This window comes from Felis catus, chromosome C2 (genome assembly GCF_018350175.1).
Source record: "Felis catus isolate Fca126 chromosome C2, F.catus_Fca126_mat1.0, whole genome shotgun sequence".
Classification (NCBI taxonomy): Eukaryota; Metazoa; Chordata; class Mammalia; order Carnivora; family Felidae; genus Felis; species Felis catus.
Window position 1 is genome coordinate 143,011,801 of NC_058376.1, and position 18,153 is coordinate 143,029,953.

At 41.0% G+C, this 18,153-nt stretch overlaps 1 protein-coding gene across 15 annotated transcripts in view; it reads right to left on the reverse strand.

Moving 5' to 3' along the window:
• Positions 1-6,414: 6,414 nt before the first annotated feature.
• The window catches only part of NEK10 (NIMA related kinase 10), a 230,936-nt gene continuing 219,197 nt past the window's right edge, over positions 6,415-18,153 (reverse strand). For all 15 annotated transcript variants that reach the window (XM_019810798.3, XM_019810803.3, XM_019810797.3 and 12 more), the window contains 3 exons: positions 16,698-16,750; positions 16,553-16,608; positions 6,415-12,463 (listed from right to left, as the gene is read on the reverse strand). In XM_019810798.3, the coding sequence (XP_019666357.3) occupies positions 12,415-12,463; positions 16,553-16,608; positions 16,698-16,750 (158 nt within the window). In that variant the 3' untranslated portion in view covers positions 6,415-12,414. The remainder of the gene's footprint in view (positions 12,464-16,552; positions 16,609-16,697; positions 16,751-18,153) is intronic.

Sequence of the window (18,153 nt, forward strand, 5' to 3'; positions counted from 1 at the left end):
GAAGGACTAGGAACTAGAAGGACATAATTTAACGTTAGGGGAACCACTGTGGGAAGAGAACCTGTGTGGAAGTAAAATTGGGATGGAGGAGAACAAAACTCAGAAATGAGTGGCCAAAGGTGTCTGGGTAGCTTAGTCGGTTGAGCATCTGACTTCGGCTCAGGTCATGATTTCACTGCTTGTGAGTTTGAGCCCCGCGTCACACTCTGTGCTGACAGCTTGAAGGCTGGAGCCTGCTTTGGATTCCGTGTCTCCATCTCTCTCTGCTTCTTCCCTGCTCTTGCTCTCTCTTTCTCTCTCAAAAATTAATAAACATTAAAAAAAATTTTTTTTTAAATGAGCGTCCAAGAGAGAGAGAAAGAGATTGAGAAAGAGCAAAACAGAGGGTTTTGCTGATACCTTCTGAGCCCTTGAATTTAGCAATGCCTAAAGCTTGTCCTATCCTGTATATTTCAATTAAATAAGCCAATAAGTTCCCTTTTACTCTTTGAACTAGTCGGTATTCTATCTCCTGTATTTAAGAGTTGAACAGGATGCTCAAGTATCAGCAGACCCTTCTGACACTGTCTCGCTGGAAAGGGTGTCTTCGGTGTTGGACATCCTTAAGGAGGCAGTGTTGGCTGGGGTGTTTTAAAAATAAGAAAACTTGTAAACTAGTCAGAAAGGCTATCCTTTAACCTCTGGGAAACTATAGGTTGATAAAACTGTTTTATTTACTTGATGTTTCCATGATTCACACATTATGGAACTATTTCTCATATGATAGCACTTTTAATCCTTATGGGAATACAGTAAGAAAAGCACTATTATCTCACAACATTGAGGTTCACAGCAGTGAAGTCATTCACCTTGGGTCATAGAGCCAGAAAATCTCTTTCACTTCATCTCTGAAAGGAAAACCTTTGGTCTGTTGTCTTTTTCTTTTCTTTTCTTTTTTAACCCACTGACTTTTAAAGACTACCCATTGATTTTTGAGCCTTTTAATTAGCAAGTATTACTTGGGAAACTGACAACAAGTCAAGAGGTTACATGAGCATGATCATCAAAGCACTTTATAGAAAGTTGGGTCCCACTGAAAACATTAAAAAGTGGGTTGAAGGGGCTCCTGGGTGGCTCAGTCAGTTAAGCATTCACCTTTGGCTCAGGTCATAATCTCATGGTTTGTGAGTTCTAGTCCTGAATGGATTGGACAGCGCAGGGCCCGCTTCCAATCCTCTGTCCCTCCTTCTCTCTGCCCCTCCCTGTCTTGTATGCACAGGAGCGCACTCTCTCTCTATCTCTCTCGAAAATAAATAAATATTTTAAAAAGTTGGGTTGGTCTGTGAGTATCCTGAGGTGGCTCAGGCTCCAGCAGTAGAACAATCATTGAAATGCTAGTGTGGTCTGCGTTCGTGCTTTTGTAAAGAATGAATAGATTTTTCCCCCCTATAACTACTTAAGGTATTCATCAGTAAGACATACAAAGCAGACACTAGGACCTAGAAGCAAAATGATACCATTAAATAAGGCATGTAGAGAATTTTTTAAATCTCATAAATGGAGTAATCTTATCTTGATGGTATAAACTAAGGGTTTTACTTGCTGAATTCTGGGATTCTAGGTTTTCTTGTTTTGTTTTGTTTTTTACCACTAGCTATTGGCTTCTTCACTTCCCTGAACCTTGTTTGTTTGTTTTTTCATTTCTACAATAATAATAGTTATAACCTTTTGCACAGTGGCTGTTAACGATGAATAGACATCTGGAAAGTGCTTTGCACAGTGCCTGCTATGCAGTAACCATTCAACCCATCTCTCCTGCCCCAGTACGAAGCACAGACTGTGAATTTTGAGGTGAGGATTTTAGAAATCACTCTCAGAAACTTACTGCTGTTGATAAATCTAGCACCTCTTTAAACTGATCTGATTACTGTTAAGTGAATGAAAGACTTTCTGATTCAGATATTACTGGTCAGCTTTTCATTGGTGTGTTTGGTTTTTTAATCCATGTAATTCGGTAAAAAATTTTAAAATAGAAATGCTAGTTAAAGATGAGGTCAGATTTTTATTTTAAAGTTAGCAATTCACCTCTATTGTTTCCGAGGAAAACAACAAAAACAAAAATCTATTGTGCTATAAATGCTCCTGAGGTTGCTATGGGGTCTACTGGATGAAGTGAGAAAACAAATAATATTTCCATGATACTTCATATCCCTTACAGTAAAAAATACACATTAAAATGTTTTTTAAAAATTAGGAGAAAGTGAAACAGAAGACAAGCTTTCACTAAATAATATCAACAGTATTGACTCTTCAAGTCATTGTGTTAGACTAAAATAGTTTCCTGTTAGACACAGTGTTAAATAGGGTTAGCATTTACCCAACACAGTCCAAATCTACAATAGGAAAAAAGGGAAAAATAATGAAATAGATGAGTAGATAGTTGGAATCATGGCCAACATAATGCTTCAACTGACCACTGAAAATGCTAACCAACAGGAAAAGGATTGGGAAGATTCTGTCCAACTTCTGGAGGGATTGGTGGGGTGGTGTATGTGTGTGTGTGTTTTGTGTGTGTGTGTGTGTGTGTGTGTGTGTGTGTGTCTGTGCACATGCAGACAGGAGGGGGAAGGACTGGTATAGGGAGTAGAAGGGGCCAGGAAAGCGTTCCTAGTGACAGTTCTCCTACTGAATCCTTCAGGAACTGGTAGTGAGTGGTCTTTTCCTCCTATCTGGCGCCCGGTGGGCAAGCAGACCGTGAAGAACCAGTATTTCACTATCGCCCCCTGCCTTTCTGCACCGCTGACTTTGGAAGACCCTTTCCAAACTGGAGCACCTGTTACCAAAATGCTAAGGATGCTACTGTTAAGGCCTAACCACGCAAGTATGAGAGGAACAAAATGGGACATGACCACCTTTGAAGACTGTCATAACAATTTTTTTCCAATGAAAATAGTTCCTAATGTGTCACGGAGAAGAGGTGCTGATAAGCATTTCAACAGAGTAGTTACTTGTTATGTAAGTCATGCTGAAAGCTACATGTTTGTCATCAGAATTCATTTTTTGGAAAGGCAGAAGATACGATCATCTAAGAGGTTCACAGTGGGATTCATAAGCAGAACTTGAAAGCATTTTAAAAATAAATTACCAGATACCAAGATGCTCTTTACCTTGGTTGAGGTTATTTGAAAAAAAAAACAAAACAAAACCAAAAAACAAATATTCTCAAAGGAAAACTGGTGAAGGACATAGAAGAAAACCATCCTTCTCTCTTAGAGACCAAATGAGAATCAGCTAGCCTTTCTTTCTAGACAGCGGTGGATTGCCCCTCTACCCGAGTTATTCTGTGTGTGGAAGACCTCTTACTCTCTGCCTAAGTTTCTCTCTACTTCCTGTGACTCCCTTTGTTGAAATTCTGACCTCATTTGATCTACAATAGAACAACAGAATTGCAGGGGCAGGGGCGGAGAGCGTAGGTGACTCCGTAGGGATGGGAAGGAATGCCTCCAAGCCATTTTAGGAGGCCAGGGAGGTGCCACAGCACTGTAAATCTGTCCTGTCTTCAAGCTGCTAACCCGTGTCATCCTACTGGCAGCCAGAGTACCCACTGGCCCCCTGTAGGGAGAGGAGGCCGGGAGAGTGCAGTCACCACGCCTAGTTTAATTCCTGCTTAGTGGGAATTCTACACTAGGACACCTCACAGTAACACCAACCATATCCTTGGGCACATGTACCTTTGGGAGATTGTCAATCCATGCTCCTCATCACAGAAATATTAAGCTAGTTTTAATTTACCAAGCCATTTATATTCTGCCATTGCCTTGCGTGGTCTTCCCTAGAAGCCTATCCAGAGACATGGGATGGATTTATCAGGAAATGTTGCCGGGAAAACTGATGAGTGGGGAGGTGAAGCAGGGACCGGAAGGAAGCCAGGCTAGGATACTTTACCGGACACAGTGACGCGGAGGGGGACAGGCTCAGTTCTGCCAGAGAAACAGTGAGACAGCGAAGGGCATACCTCAGAGCTGTCCCAGGCGGGGGAGAGGGCGCTGGAGGATTCGTTCCCCTGAGCCTCTCTGTAAGTGGTTAAGGCCAGCCTCTGGAGAATGAAGTTCTGGATGTTACCAGTGCCAGGAGACAAAGCCGGCTCCCGCAACCACAGGACGGTTCCCACCAAAGAGACACAGACGCGGACTGTCGGGAGGAGAAAGCGCACAGGAGGCCACATGCACAGAAATCGTCCAGGGTCTGTGGGTCTGGGCGGACACAGGCTGACATGGCTCCGAGCGCTTATGTCTATTGTGGTGTTTAATTTTTACATCAAGCCTAGGCCCAATAAGCTTTGAAAGTGCAATCTACTGGTACTTCCCTTACACGGACAGGGAAGCTAAGCCTTCAGGAGGTTAAGTCCTTGCTCCGAAGTCATCCAAATAGAAAATCATGGAGCTAGCATTCAAACCCAACTGCTTAATCATGTTTACCTTTTGCCTCGTGTGCAAATAAATTTAGGGAATTTGGGGCTTTAAGTGATTTGTTTCTTGAGCCTTGAACAATTCACAATATGTGTACCTATATCCTCATCGTGAAAATTACAACTGTTTTCCTGCATTATATAAACAACCTTTTTACACGTACCAAAGATGGTTAAAACATCTGCAGCAACACTGCATTGGCTCAAGAGATAAAACCAGTACACGAGCAAAATGAATTCATGCCATTTTGGTCTTTGTATAGTATGGTAGCAAATTAAATCTGCATGATAGGGGCAGCTTCATACAAAGCTTATATAAAGAGCAAAACAAATTATGTGCTCAATCTTGAAGAGGGGTGGAATCTTAAAATTTGGGCGACATTTTCATTTCTTCATTGCTTATGATATATTTTTTTTAAGATCGCAGCTTGTAGCTATATCCAGCTATACTCTATAATTCGCTTCTTTAATTCCTGTTCTCTGCCATAGAAACATAATCACCAAGAACAATCAATTTGTTCCCATTTGGTAAAGAACTGAAATGAGAAAAGCAGATCGCCCCGCACAGAGTTTGAAGGATGTGGTGTTCCCGAAAGCCTCCCTGGCTTCTAGAAGAACAATTTCCATTCCTGCTTCTCATGCCAGTGACTGAGGTTTGTGGGTCTGTTGGCTGGGTTAGATCTGGTCTTCAAATAGCCTGCTGGAGACATCTGAGTCCTGGGATGGGGACTGGAAATGTTCTGGAAGTCAGGTCCTATAGTCTGAGGTCATGTTCACTTCACATAATTCCTCTCCAGGTATGTTGATACTGTGATATTTCATATCCCGTGGCCCCAATTGTCCAGATCTCCCTATATCTGTGCCCTTTAGTGTTGCACTCCGTGGCAGACATACCCCTCAGGTGACCTCAGTGACCCATTTCCTTGTATAATCCCCTCCCTCTGAATGCAGGCTGTGTCTGTGACTTGTTTGTAATAACTAGAATCTGGGAAGGTGACAGGATGTCACTCTCCTAATTTGGTTCTGTTATAAAAACTCTCTTAGTTGACAACGGGGAGAGAAAGAGATCAACTCTGGCCAGCAGAAACGAGCTGCCTGGATGTGAACTGTCTATGGGCAGGGCCGTGGGGCAGGGGACCTCAGGTGACCTCTAGTTGCTGAGGACTGCAGTCCTACAAATACAAGGAACTGAAGTCGGCCAATAATCACATGATCTTGGAAGAGGATCCCAAGGTTTGAGTGACACCCAGCCCCCCTCCCACACTTTGATTCCAGCCTATGAGAGGACCCTGTTTAAAACATGCTCAAACTCCTGACCTACAGAAATTTCAAGACACAGAATTTCTGTTGTTTCTAACTGCTAAGTTGATAGCAATTTTTTCCACGCCAATAAAAACCTGATGTACCTCCCCACGCTAATGTCAGATTTGCCCATGTGATCTGCTTTGGCCAATAGGATTTGGGAAAATCTGATGCAGGTAGAGTCTCGACAAGGGGGTCACTGCTTTCCGCATTGGCTCTTGTTACTGCCGTAAAACACATCTGGACTAGGCTGCCATGGAGGAGAGCTGACCTTTCCCACTGGGTCCATCGGGACCATCCAGAACCAGGCAACCAGTCTGCTGACCAGGCAGGCACGAGGGAGCCCAGCAGAAGTCAGCCAAGCCCAGCTCAGATCAGCAGAACACCCAGCTGACCTACAGACTCACGAGAAATAATAAATGTTGTCATTTTAAGGCACTAAGTTTTGAAGTACTCACTATTCAACATGGGGGACAGCACATAGTTGCCACCAATTAAAGCGGCGGAACATATTTGAGCATAAACGTATATACGATCACCTTTTTGGAACTTTTTTTTTTAATCAAAAGGCTTCTAAGCATAAAGGAGAGATTTAGGAGAGCTGGTGAGGGAAAAGCAATGACCATTTGCTATAAACCCTTGACAAAAGAGAGATTCTTTTTCCATAAGATTGAAAATTCATTTTTAATTTTCTTTAGCATCTTACAGAGCATATTTAAGCAATAGCAAAAATAAAGGCCACTCGCATCTTTTATATAAATCTTTCATAGAGGCATGGCATTTCTCTTCTCTTCCAGGGCCCCCAACTTCGTTACTTCAGAGTCTCAGTACACTCACACCAGAGGTTTTGTTGGAGTTTGGGGAGGACGGAATCATGTGCAGAGAAAGAAGTCCATCATCCTTCTGCCTTCCCTACCACGTACCACCACAGAACTCCGAACATTCCCTCTAACAACGCGGGGCTCCCTGCAGGTAACCTTCTAACAGTCTGCTCTTCCGGTAGGAATGGGAGTGGAGGTAGGGCCAGACAGCAGAGAGGCCTGTGGGTGGGACTGGAACAGAAAAGGACCTGCTCCTAGAAGCTAAGGGGGAAAAAAGCAAATGAAAGGTACTTTCCCATTCTGTGGGCACTGAGGACCTGTGGTGGTCCAGAACACGGAAGCTCCAGGCCACATGACATTAGGGGCTGTACTTTTTCTCAGAGGACAGCTCTGTCCTTTTTGATCGCCACAGACTCACCACTGGGAACAACAGAATACAGGAAGCATTGTAACTCAGTTTTGATCCACTAAATGTCAGTACACAGAATGCACTTAAAAGATGGTCCTTTGGAGTGATTTTTGTTTCCCATTTTGGAAGAGCAACACGATGGCATCTTTCCGTAGCCTGATTATCAACTGGTTTGTTTGCAAACAACTGAAATACCTTGAAATGCTTCTTTCTGATCTAGCCAAGTGTAAATGTATTCAAATCTGCCTGCATTTATCTATAGAACATCCACACATATTTCTGGTAAACTTTATTTTGTCAAACGAAACAGGCCTAAGGCCATGGATGAAAGATGGGGAAGCAAACATGGTACCAGTGGCAGAGGGCAGAACCACAAGACAAAACTGTGTCCCTGAGGAGCCTAATGTCTTCAGAATGCTTCACAGGGACCCTGTCCTAAGGTCTGGACCAACACGTTACTAGGGAGCCTTAGGGGCCCATGTGCTACTCGCTGGGGTTTTCAGCTCACAGGTGACAGTGATCAGTCGATCAGTAACTGCACGTGGGGGAAGACACCTGATCCAGGAGACTCAGAGGCAGGAATCAGTGAAGCATCGGGAACTGCCTGGCCTCCTGCCAACCGCCCGCCATCCTGTGACTGGGCTGCTGGTAGATGCCGGGCTCTGGGACACCCCTTGCCTTCCACTTGCCCTGTGACTTCTCAGTTTTTATTTGTAGATTGTCCTACCTCTTTGAAAGAGTCATCTTTTATCCTTAACAAGTTAGGACTTCACTTCTGAGTACTTCTATTTATATGCCTCCCTCAATGCTATGTGGGGTTCATACAAATACTTCACACATTCCTTCTTGATATAAGGTATCCTTAAACCAGCTCCATTACCTTCCAAATTTACTGAAGTATGAGGTAAACATACTTGTATGAAGGGCAAGGAAAGCTAAAATTTAATAGCCATTCGTAAGCATTCTATTTCTTTCCAGAATTCTGACTCAAGTGGTGCTTGAAACGTAGAACTGAATCACGGATTAAGAATATTATTTTCTAAGTGACCTCTGCAGTCTGACTTACAGGTGCTCAGGCCTTAAAGCTTTGGTTCCTCTTGGTTTGTTATTCTAGTCCAAACCTCTCTCCGCTTGTTTTATGGGACCAGTTCATGACATGTTTGCAGAAACGTCAGCTCATTTTTCATTTGTGAGCTCACCAGATCAATTCCAAGCATCTGTCCAGACTTGCTGATTACCTGGTTTTCTATAAACAACAAAACTTCTATCTCTGTTCAGAGGAAACAAAGGGAAGCTACCCCCAAATGACAGCCTTTAAACAGTCACATATTAGCTGTAATGAATGCACTTCTGCTACCTCTAAATACAACTCCTGGGTACAGAGCAGGGCTTCATAGTATGAAATGGGAAAAAGAGGCCACTTGCTACAGGTTGAGGAATAATATTCAAGCTTCAATTGAGAAGAGAGTTCACTTTTAGGATAAAAATCAATGAATTTTTAAATTTAAAAATCGGTTCATTACTACATATATGTAGTAAAAAAAAAAAAAATCAAACATAGCTCACATCCCAACAATGCTGTTACACTCCTAGGGTGTGTGATCTTCATTTTGAAAACAACTGTTGCCCATGGACCCAGAGGACATGTAAATTTGCAATATCCATCAGTCACTCCGTCAAAATCATAAAATCCTTCCTGTCCCTGTTGCAGATCTCAAAGCAACATCACGGCAGGAATGTAATCAAGCATAACAGTCATATTTACAATATGCAATTTAACTGCAATGACACACACAAGAACCTCTTTATCGCAAAGTTTCCCTGAGACATTTGTGTCTTCCTATCAATATGAAAAATAGCGTCTAAGGGTAAGCAGCACACTTCAGTGGGAAAAATAATCTATCCCAAACCCTGTCCATTTCCGTCAAAGGATACTATCTGGAAGATATAAAGGTACATAAAATATACTTATTATCACATGTAGTTGTTGAACATGAAGAATTTCATGTTTTGATGGAATTTCACCCCCAAGAGACAAGGTCAGTACATGATAGCTGCATCTCCGCGGTGCCGAAGACGTGCTTCACCCTGATTCCTTTGCATTGCCTCTCCAGCTGATTTCTGTATTGTGAATACACACCATAGAAAAAGTGAAAGGCAAACAATAAAAGTACCTTACAAAGAAGTATTTCCCACCTTCCAATAGAAGCCGAAGCCATTTCTAAAGGAATCCCAACATATTTACTGCACATGGTCCCTCGTCATTCCAAAGAAGAGAGAGAAATAGCAATAAAAATATTTTGCGATTCAGCAAATCAACCAGAGGGATGTGGATTCTATGCATATTAATACTGACGGAATTGACTACACATTATTGCCCTCACACATCTTAGATATGAGTGGTGAAAAACTGATGCTCTTGCTGGAATTGCATGTAATCAACTGGTCCTGTATTTGTTTTTGATCATCAAAATTCATGGTATTTAATAAGTCATAGATGGTACCTCTAAGAAGACCTTGACTCCCATTCAGTTCCATCATTTGTGTTAACTTCATAACAGCATTTCTTAATTAGGGTCTGCTTTAGAATGCCCACGCTGTGCACACTGCCCGGTGCCACACAGGTGTCCACATTATACCCAAACAGCCTTTCTCTAGCAAGTTCCTGAAATTCGCCCATGAGCACTGGGTCCACTGTCCACGTTACTATTCCTTAGGGACCTCCAATTACATATCAAATATCTGGAAGAAGACAAGGTTAACAACCGGCAAGCACATGTACCTGCTGCAGTCACTTCCCTGAACATGGAACATTCTGGTTTTAAAAAGCAAATTCAGGTTTCAAGTGCACACGTGCAGAGTTGGTAGATCAAAACACAATTAACTGAGGCATGTGTGTATCCAAAGTGATCTGAAAAGTCTGATTCAGATTCTGTCCTATACAAATATTCAGTGACAGAGAGTTAGATGGGGATTTCATTGCACAACAAATAATTAACAATTATATACAAGAGAAAAAGAAAAAATTTAAATGTAATCAAGAAAAAACTATGAGGCCGATTACACTCAACAACTTCTTTGCACTACAATGCAGTTCAGAGTGAAAACAAAATGATCATTCTTGTTCTTTTGTGACGACAGGGGACTCCTGGTTGGAGAGTTAGAAAGTGAGGGCTTTTGAAAAGGTAACATCACTGTTGGGATGAGACTCCATACCCAAAAGGGATCCCTTCCCAGTGCCTAACTTTCTCTCGGAGGCCTGCCCTTGCACCAGGAGAATGTGGATCCAGTGACTGGTAGTTTAAGAAGGGAATCAAATAAAACACATTCATGACTTTGGCAAAAGAATGCATCTGTCAGCATAGAGGTGACAGGCCTAAAGCTGCTGTTGAACAGGACATCCGTGTGTTTATCTTTGTTAATCCGTCCTGGCTTCTAGAATAATAAATGCCACCTCTATGGTCTAAAAGAAATGGAAACATTTTGCTCCCTTTCTGGTCAATAAGGGCAACTGTATGCATTTGAAAACACCTTTAAATAAATCATTTCTTTTTTTTTTCTTTTTTCTTTTTTTTTACTAAGGTGTGACCTCTGACTACTCTTCTAAATGTTGTTGAGCATATATTATCATTTGAGAAAGAACTTTATTGTTCAAACTTTCACCCACAGCTTGGTTTCTTTCCAGGTGTTGGCTTCTATCACAATTACAATTTATGTCCCTGTAGGCCTGTGCCTCCTACACAGTGAGGAAAGGTGCCCATTCCATACAGGAACAGATATAAAAAATAATAGTGCAAGTTCAAATTCAGTTGGGATGGAAATAAAATTTTACCTGGGTAAGTCAACAAAATCATAGCATTTTAATTTTACACATAAATTTCACATATGGATGGAATTGGTTTGAAGGCTGAAACTGACATTTTTCATTACTGTAATTGCATCTGTTATTTAAAATTACAGTGTATTTGTAATCATTAATTTGGCTTAAAGACAAAGATTCGTTGGCAATTTTCAAAGGCATTAGTTAAAGGAGATTTGGATATCTTTTAAGTTTTGGATGTACAAATTGTAAAAATAGTATGGATTCACATTACGAGATTTTCCATACTATACAAAAGGTTCTTAGGTTTCAGTCACTGTAAAATATATTGAACTAAATCCTGTTCAATGATGCTAAAAATATATCAGTGTAAATAAAGATACCAGAACTCAGTGAGAAGTAAATAAAAAGCAGAATTCCAGCTTTCAGATGACTAATTACATAGAATTAGAATGCCCTTTAAGCAGTTAGAAGTGCAGTCTGACTTGGCAATAAGGGCACGTCTTGGTGATCCACCAGTGAACAGAAGCCAGTTGAAGAGATTTTAGCCCAATAAGAATCTAGAGAATTTTCATCGTAAAGTCTCCCTACAAAGGAACGAAACACTATTTGGCGTTCTGATTTCTTATGTTTTTAGGGATGTCTCGGTGAATAAAGAAGGGACTTAGATTTCGTGATATAGCTTATTTTCATTTCAAATTCTCAAATAATAAAAACTGTAAAACAATGGGGCTAATTTTAGGAAGAAGGGAATTAGAATAAGGAATATTGCATCTCTTTCATAGATTCCATGAAGTCTTCAAAGTGCTCTAAAAACACTATAAGTTTGATTAGCAGCAAAGCATTAGCCTAATCAAAACCTCTCCTCCCTCCCCCCTTCTATATGTATATAGACATTGTACAGCAATATATTCTATTAGTGTAGCTTACATCCGACAATTTGACAGTTATTCCCAGAGGCTGTGCAAGGTTACAAATACTGTCTACTGTCTTCAGACCACTAGCACCCAAGTGGTTAAGAGAGAACCAATCCTTTCCTTAAAACAACAACAACAAAAACAACAATAAAATTCAATCACCTATTTTGAATTTCTTTTAAAATAAAAAAAAATGGGGGAATACAGTGAATCACCCAATATATTATTACTCTGGGGCCTGTAATTTTCTCTCTCTAAAACTATTTTTATACATGGAAGGCTAGATGCCTTTAAACGTAGTTTCGGCAACTCTAAATATAAAATATTCCGTTGAAAAATATGACTTTGTGTGTGTGTGTTTGTTTTGTTTTCTCTTGCTTTTTAATGTGGAGGAAAAGTTCTGTGAGGAGCGAGTTTTCTTCCCACAGATGAATTTTGCAGCATTTTCTCCCAGCAGCACGCCGAGAGCCCTGTCCTCTCGTGCCTGCTGGATGCGAGGAGCAGAGCCTTCCCACACTGCTGCGGCCACGTAACCTAGCACAGGACCTCCAGAAAGAGGCCTTGCAGGTGCCATGGCAGCTCGGTCTTTTCTTTTCCACACCCTTCCAGCAGCTCCCAATCCCTGGGCATCTGGTTGAGCTGAAGTCCAGAACCTGAGCTTCAGTAGGAAAACCAAGTCTGTTCAAAATGCAGGGTTTTCATCTTTTGGTTGGGTGATTCTTGGTCCCCCATGGATAGGAGTGATATCTAGAAGATTCAAAAGTGCAAAGAGTTTGCTGTAGTCACACATATTTGATTTCACACATTCAATTTCAAAAGCAGTAGCTCAGGTGTGTGTGTGTGTGTGTGTGTGTGTGTGTGTGTGTGTGCGTGTGTGTATAAATCACCGTGAAGAAAAGATGATTCTAAAACAAAATAGGATGGGGGATTTTTAGAAAGTCACCTTTTTGCTGAAGTTCAGTGCTAACTGGATCTTTCTCAAATTATAAACTCAATTAGAAATGATAGCCCTTGAGAGAAGAAAATAAACACCCAAAGTAGCTTGTGCTTTTAAACATCTAATTTACATGTTACCGGTTCATTGGGGGAAAAAGCAATGCAAAGCGCAGATTTTTTTTTATCTTGCAAATTTTACTTCTCAATACAGATTGCATTGTGAAAAATGGTGATATGTGCCCCTAAGTATATAAGGATGATATGCTTGCCATTTATTCACTCACAGGATTCAAGCAGTTTTACTCTCACAAACAACAATGATAATATTAAGTCATGCTAAGCTGTCTCCTTCTGGTAAGTAAGCTAAATGTTTATGAATGTAAAATATAATTAATCATACATCCTGCAAATGATGAAGAATACAGTGTGCTTCAGGCTGGCCAAGCCTGTTTTGACCTCGTTTCATTTTCTTTACACTACTTTCTTCCTCTCAACTCATTCTACTTCCTCTTCCTGGAAGCCCAGAAATGAAGGATTCCCCATTTTGCTGAGGGCTCCTTGCTGCTATGTCTCTTTCTGTTACTATTTCCTTTCCCTACCACAGCATTTTGTGCCCAAGACGGTCTTCCTAACCAACTGTCCAAGCAGTCTCCCCTTTATTTAAACAGTTGCAGAAACTGTCCCTAGAGAGAGCTAAGAGATGGATTATGGCTTCATCCTGAGGCTGTCCGTCTGATAATGGTATCTCTCTATCCCTGACTAAATGGTCACTCTATGGCCGAAGCTAAAAGCATGCTATATCTTGGCTTCATGCTTTCACTGCTGACGTAAGTTTGAACTGACTGTCTGAAGTTGTAAACTTCGGTAATACAGAAACTATGTATGCACTTCTCGGGGTGGTGCTTGACCAAGATCACTAGTAACATTCTGCAATGATGATGACAATGGCAATGAGAGCAACAGCAGATCTGGGCAGGTGCTGGTGGCTTTCGGGGAGTTAAAGCAATGTTTCCCACTTCCAACCACATGTGAAAGATTGAAGAAACACTGGGCTAAACAAGGCCAACAGATTTCTTCCTTACAGCACATCTCAGACTCTGTGATATGGTAACGTGTGTCACCATCCTCTGAAAATGGAAAACTGTCCTTTCACAGTTTCCCAGATATGTTTGATCACAAAATTTTATTTTTCAGGGAACATCTATTAGCATCTGTGAGAATATTGGCTAGTCTATGGAACCAATTAAGGGAATACACTCCAGTGACTCTAAATACTAGTACAAAATAAATAGATAAATACATACATACATACTAGTACGTGTCCAGTGATATTTAGCATCCTCCATCCTCTGACTACAGAAAAATCATCACTGACATGGCTGATTTGATTCATATTTGGAATTATGTGTGTTTCCAGCTTGTGAACTATTAGGTGCTTCTAAGTGGAAGCTGACTTTCTGGGTAATTAATTTGGAACACCCATAAACAAGTAGTTTAGGCACAACCAGGGGTTCTTTTTACTAGTAAACTGTGAGGAGTCTTCCCTCAAGGTATACTCTATCATTGTTATTAGAAGATGAAAAGGGAATATCATGGCTGTAAGAATTTTTAAATGGCTGCTTCATTTTACTTTGGAGCATTTTAAGAATATTTTACGTATGTCCTATCCAACGTATGTTGCTTGAACTTGACCATTTAAGTCATGTCTCCATAGTCTATTCACTATTCTGAATAAAACTGTAAATAATTTTTGGTCTTTGTTACTAGGCATCTCATCATCTATTCATCGTAATAACAAAATGTGTGATGTCTTTTAATATAGGAGTGCATCTTTGAAAGTAGAAATAATGTTTGAATTTTTTAAAACTTAGTGACAGAACTTAAAAAGGATAAAAGAGAATTTAAAAATAAGACTACGACTAAATTTTTTAGGGAAAAAAAAGAGCTCTTGTAAGAGCTTCCCAACTTCCTTACACACCTGGTTTTTCATTGACATTTAGTTTATTTTCTGCCAAAGTATGAAGCCATTCATGGCCCGTGATCCTGAGTCTCTGAGAATATGTAGATAAATCATGACAAAAATGACTTTTGCCCCCACTCTAAGCCAAAGGCACTTAATATAATAAGGGGCTAAGAGTCAAGAACAAAGACACTCATTCTATTCATGGAAAGTTGGATGTACTCGACCCAAATTGAAAACGAAAATTCAAAATCTCTCCAAGGAAGGTGGGAGAAGAGTGATTATGAAGATGGTGATTTCTATTAATAATATACCTTTGGAAAATGAGAATTACTCATCATTTCTCTGTAGTTCTAAATCACAACAGAACTAAATCTACAAAGGTTGTATTTTGGAAATATGTTATCAAGCCAAAAGAACAAGCAGTTGAATAAACTTAACTGTGTGATTCATACGAACAACTTGTTGTAATAGGAAAACTAAAAACAAAACAAAACAAAAAGCTGGAGACTGAAATAACCTCAAAAAAGAATCTGATTTCCATATAATAACCTTCGCAGAATGCTCTCGAGGCCTCGTTCTCATACCATGGCTAATACCTTTAGAGATGACTTCTGGAATGATTGATTGATTTTAATATGAAATTTATTGTCAAATTGGTTTCCATACAACACCCAGTGCTCATCCCAATAGTGGAATGATTTAAATAGTGGTCACAAGATAGCTTCACCAGCTGGAAAGGAAGGCAGCTCTTTCAGGCATAAAAGGCCACTTTGAGAGAACAAACTAAAGCAACTTGGAGCCACGCAGAATGTGGATGTGGCTGCTTACGATCAATGTGATGGTCTGTTAGGAGGGGCTCCTTAGAAAAGTCAAGAGGCAACTCGGATGGCAGACACGGTGAGTGCCCACCTCCCCTCATCCACGCCACTTCACGGCGTGCCGGCCTACTTTCCGGCTGCCTGCACCTACGTTTCTTTTCCTGAAGATTTCTCTGGCCTCTGGAGTCTGCTCTGTCCACCTTTACAGAACGCCAGAAATGCCAGGGAACTAACATTCTCTGGGCAAAGGCCGCAAACAATGACGGATGGAAACTGGACGACAAATACCCGGGTTGCCTCAGCCCTTGAGTGGGATAACTGAGGTACATGTTCAGTACCAGCTCTCAGATTTCCCCAGCGGGATCAAGCCCCCATCAGCCACAAGGGTAAATTGCTTCAAAATGAAACCTTTATTGAATTATTTCTTCACTCCCCTACCAGCATTTCCTGGAATTGCCTCTCAAGTAAACTAACTGTAGTCAAACCTTTGTGCCCAACACTGTGCCCAACGGTAAATGACAGGAATCAGAACAGGACAAAAGTCAGAAAATAGTATATTTTTTAAAGCACCAATAGTGGTTATATTAGAAGATAATACATAGCTCCAGTAAACTGAGGTTTCTCACTTATGGTGATCAAGAGGCAATATATAACAAATTCCTTTCCCACCAACATATCTTAAATTCACCAGAAGTGATTCTTTGTTTAGTTGTATTCTCTCCCTCCCTCGCCCCTGCATTCTATACAAATGATGGGTAGATTTCAGTGATGGAAATCTGAGTTTACAGCTCTACTAGAATGGAACAAATGTTTAGTTAAAAAAAAAAAGCTTAGAAATGCCTTTCCATTTCATTATGTTTCTTATTTTTTAGGAGAGTAATTACCACTAAGCTATCACCCTTTCTTTTCAACACAGAAACAGCAGCTGCTTCCATACAAAAGATGGGCAACATATACTCTCCCCATGGTTGTATCTAGTCTAAGCCAAGAGATTTTACAGAAGTATTTAAAATGAAAGTTGAAAAAAAAAATCTCTGGTATCCAGGATAGAGAAATCAGATCTAACACCCAATGATCTCAACTGATTTGTCACATTTGAAAGAAAATTCCAGATCTCACCTGTTAGATTTAAAGTTGTAATAGCCACTTTCTTCTAGGACTTCTTCAATCACAGTCTGGAGTTGAAAAAAAAAAAAAAAATCAGGTTAGTATTGAGTTAAAAGCAACAAAATAAAATTGTTCAAAGGCACTGCAAAAACTTCACCTGCATCTGTTCATACGTTATTCCCTCCTCCAAATCAAAGCTGGTGCACAGACCTGAAATAGATAGATTATGGAAAGTCTGAACTCCGGTTCGTATTTTCTTGATTAGACTTTATTGGCGATTACAACTCAACTGTAGTGAAAACAGGGTGAATTTAGACACGAGGAAGAGGAGTACTTATAAGCACATTCCAAATTGTCTTGCTTCGAATATTCAAACTCTTTGTTTCTCTTCCTTTAATAACTGGCTGCTTTTGGGGCGACCACCACAAAATAATACGCAAATAGTACACAAAGGTATAGGGGCATCTCACAGGGTATAAATCGGGTAATTTAGTTAGAGGGGAGGGTGTGTGTGCACACTAAGGACAGGTGAGGAGTATTCCAAACGCGAACTACTTGATTGGTGAGTGTTCCAATCAAGAAATTCCCCTTAATCTACAAGCAAAACCAGTAAATATGTGCTAAAAAGAAAATGAATTCTTAGAGGGAGGCAGAATACACAGAGACAAGGAATACCTGGCCCTTTCCTATGACTGCCTAAAGGGAAATAGAATACATTTAGTGCCAGAAGGCAAGACTTTCTTGGATGTCTGTTCTAAGGATGATCTCCCAGCACCTCGCCCAACTGAGAGCCACCCGAGGCAACGCTGACCAGCTTCCACTGCAATCAATCAGCACTGGTGTGCTGGGAGGCGCGGGAGCTTCCCTCCACTTAGGGAAGACAAGAGGTGCTGGGTTGACGTTGAAGGGAGGCGTGGGGCTGAGTCTTGGCAGGTCGTCTTCAATGCTCTGCCTCCAGGGGTTCCCAAAGTGCCCGCAGCCTCTGCTGTCTGAGCTGGTGGCCAGCCTGCTGGGACGGGACTCGTCCGCTCCACCTTGGGGTGGCATGTCAAGCTGCCACAGGCCGCCCTGGGGATTTGCACCAGGACTCTCGGTTTCATCAGAGTTGCCGCTGTAAGAAGTCTGGCCCGCAGACTGACTGGCCTGCCCTGGGGGCACTTTTAAAAGCAAAAGACTTTCAACAACAGTTTATCTTGAGCTTATGGGTTTCTCAGGGAGTATTCTAAATGTAATTCTGCCTATGGGTTCGCTTCATCCCAGGGGTCCAAGACTTAAGGAAAGTTTGAGAATTCATATATGAGATGATTTGCCTAAATCGAGGAGTGAGGGCAGAGTGAGTCTCCCTCCCTTTAGCCATAATTCCTATCTATTTCAGAACTCAGTGATGTAACTCTAGTTTATAGGGACTTCAAACTTATTTAGGAACTCTAAAACCTCAGGGTAGCTTGAAAACCTCTTCTGAGAGTTCCATTATCATGAGAAGAATTACATTACGCTGAGCCCCTGCTAATGGCCAAGCACTTTTTATATGTTTACACTGGCCCTCACCATCACCCTAAAGTGCAAGTACCATTTTTACCCCCATTTTACAGGCAAGAAAACCGGGGCTCAAG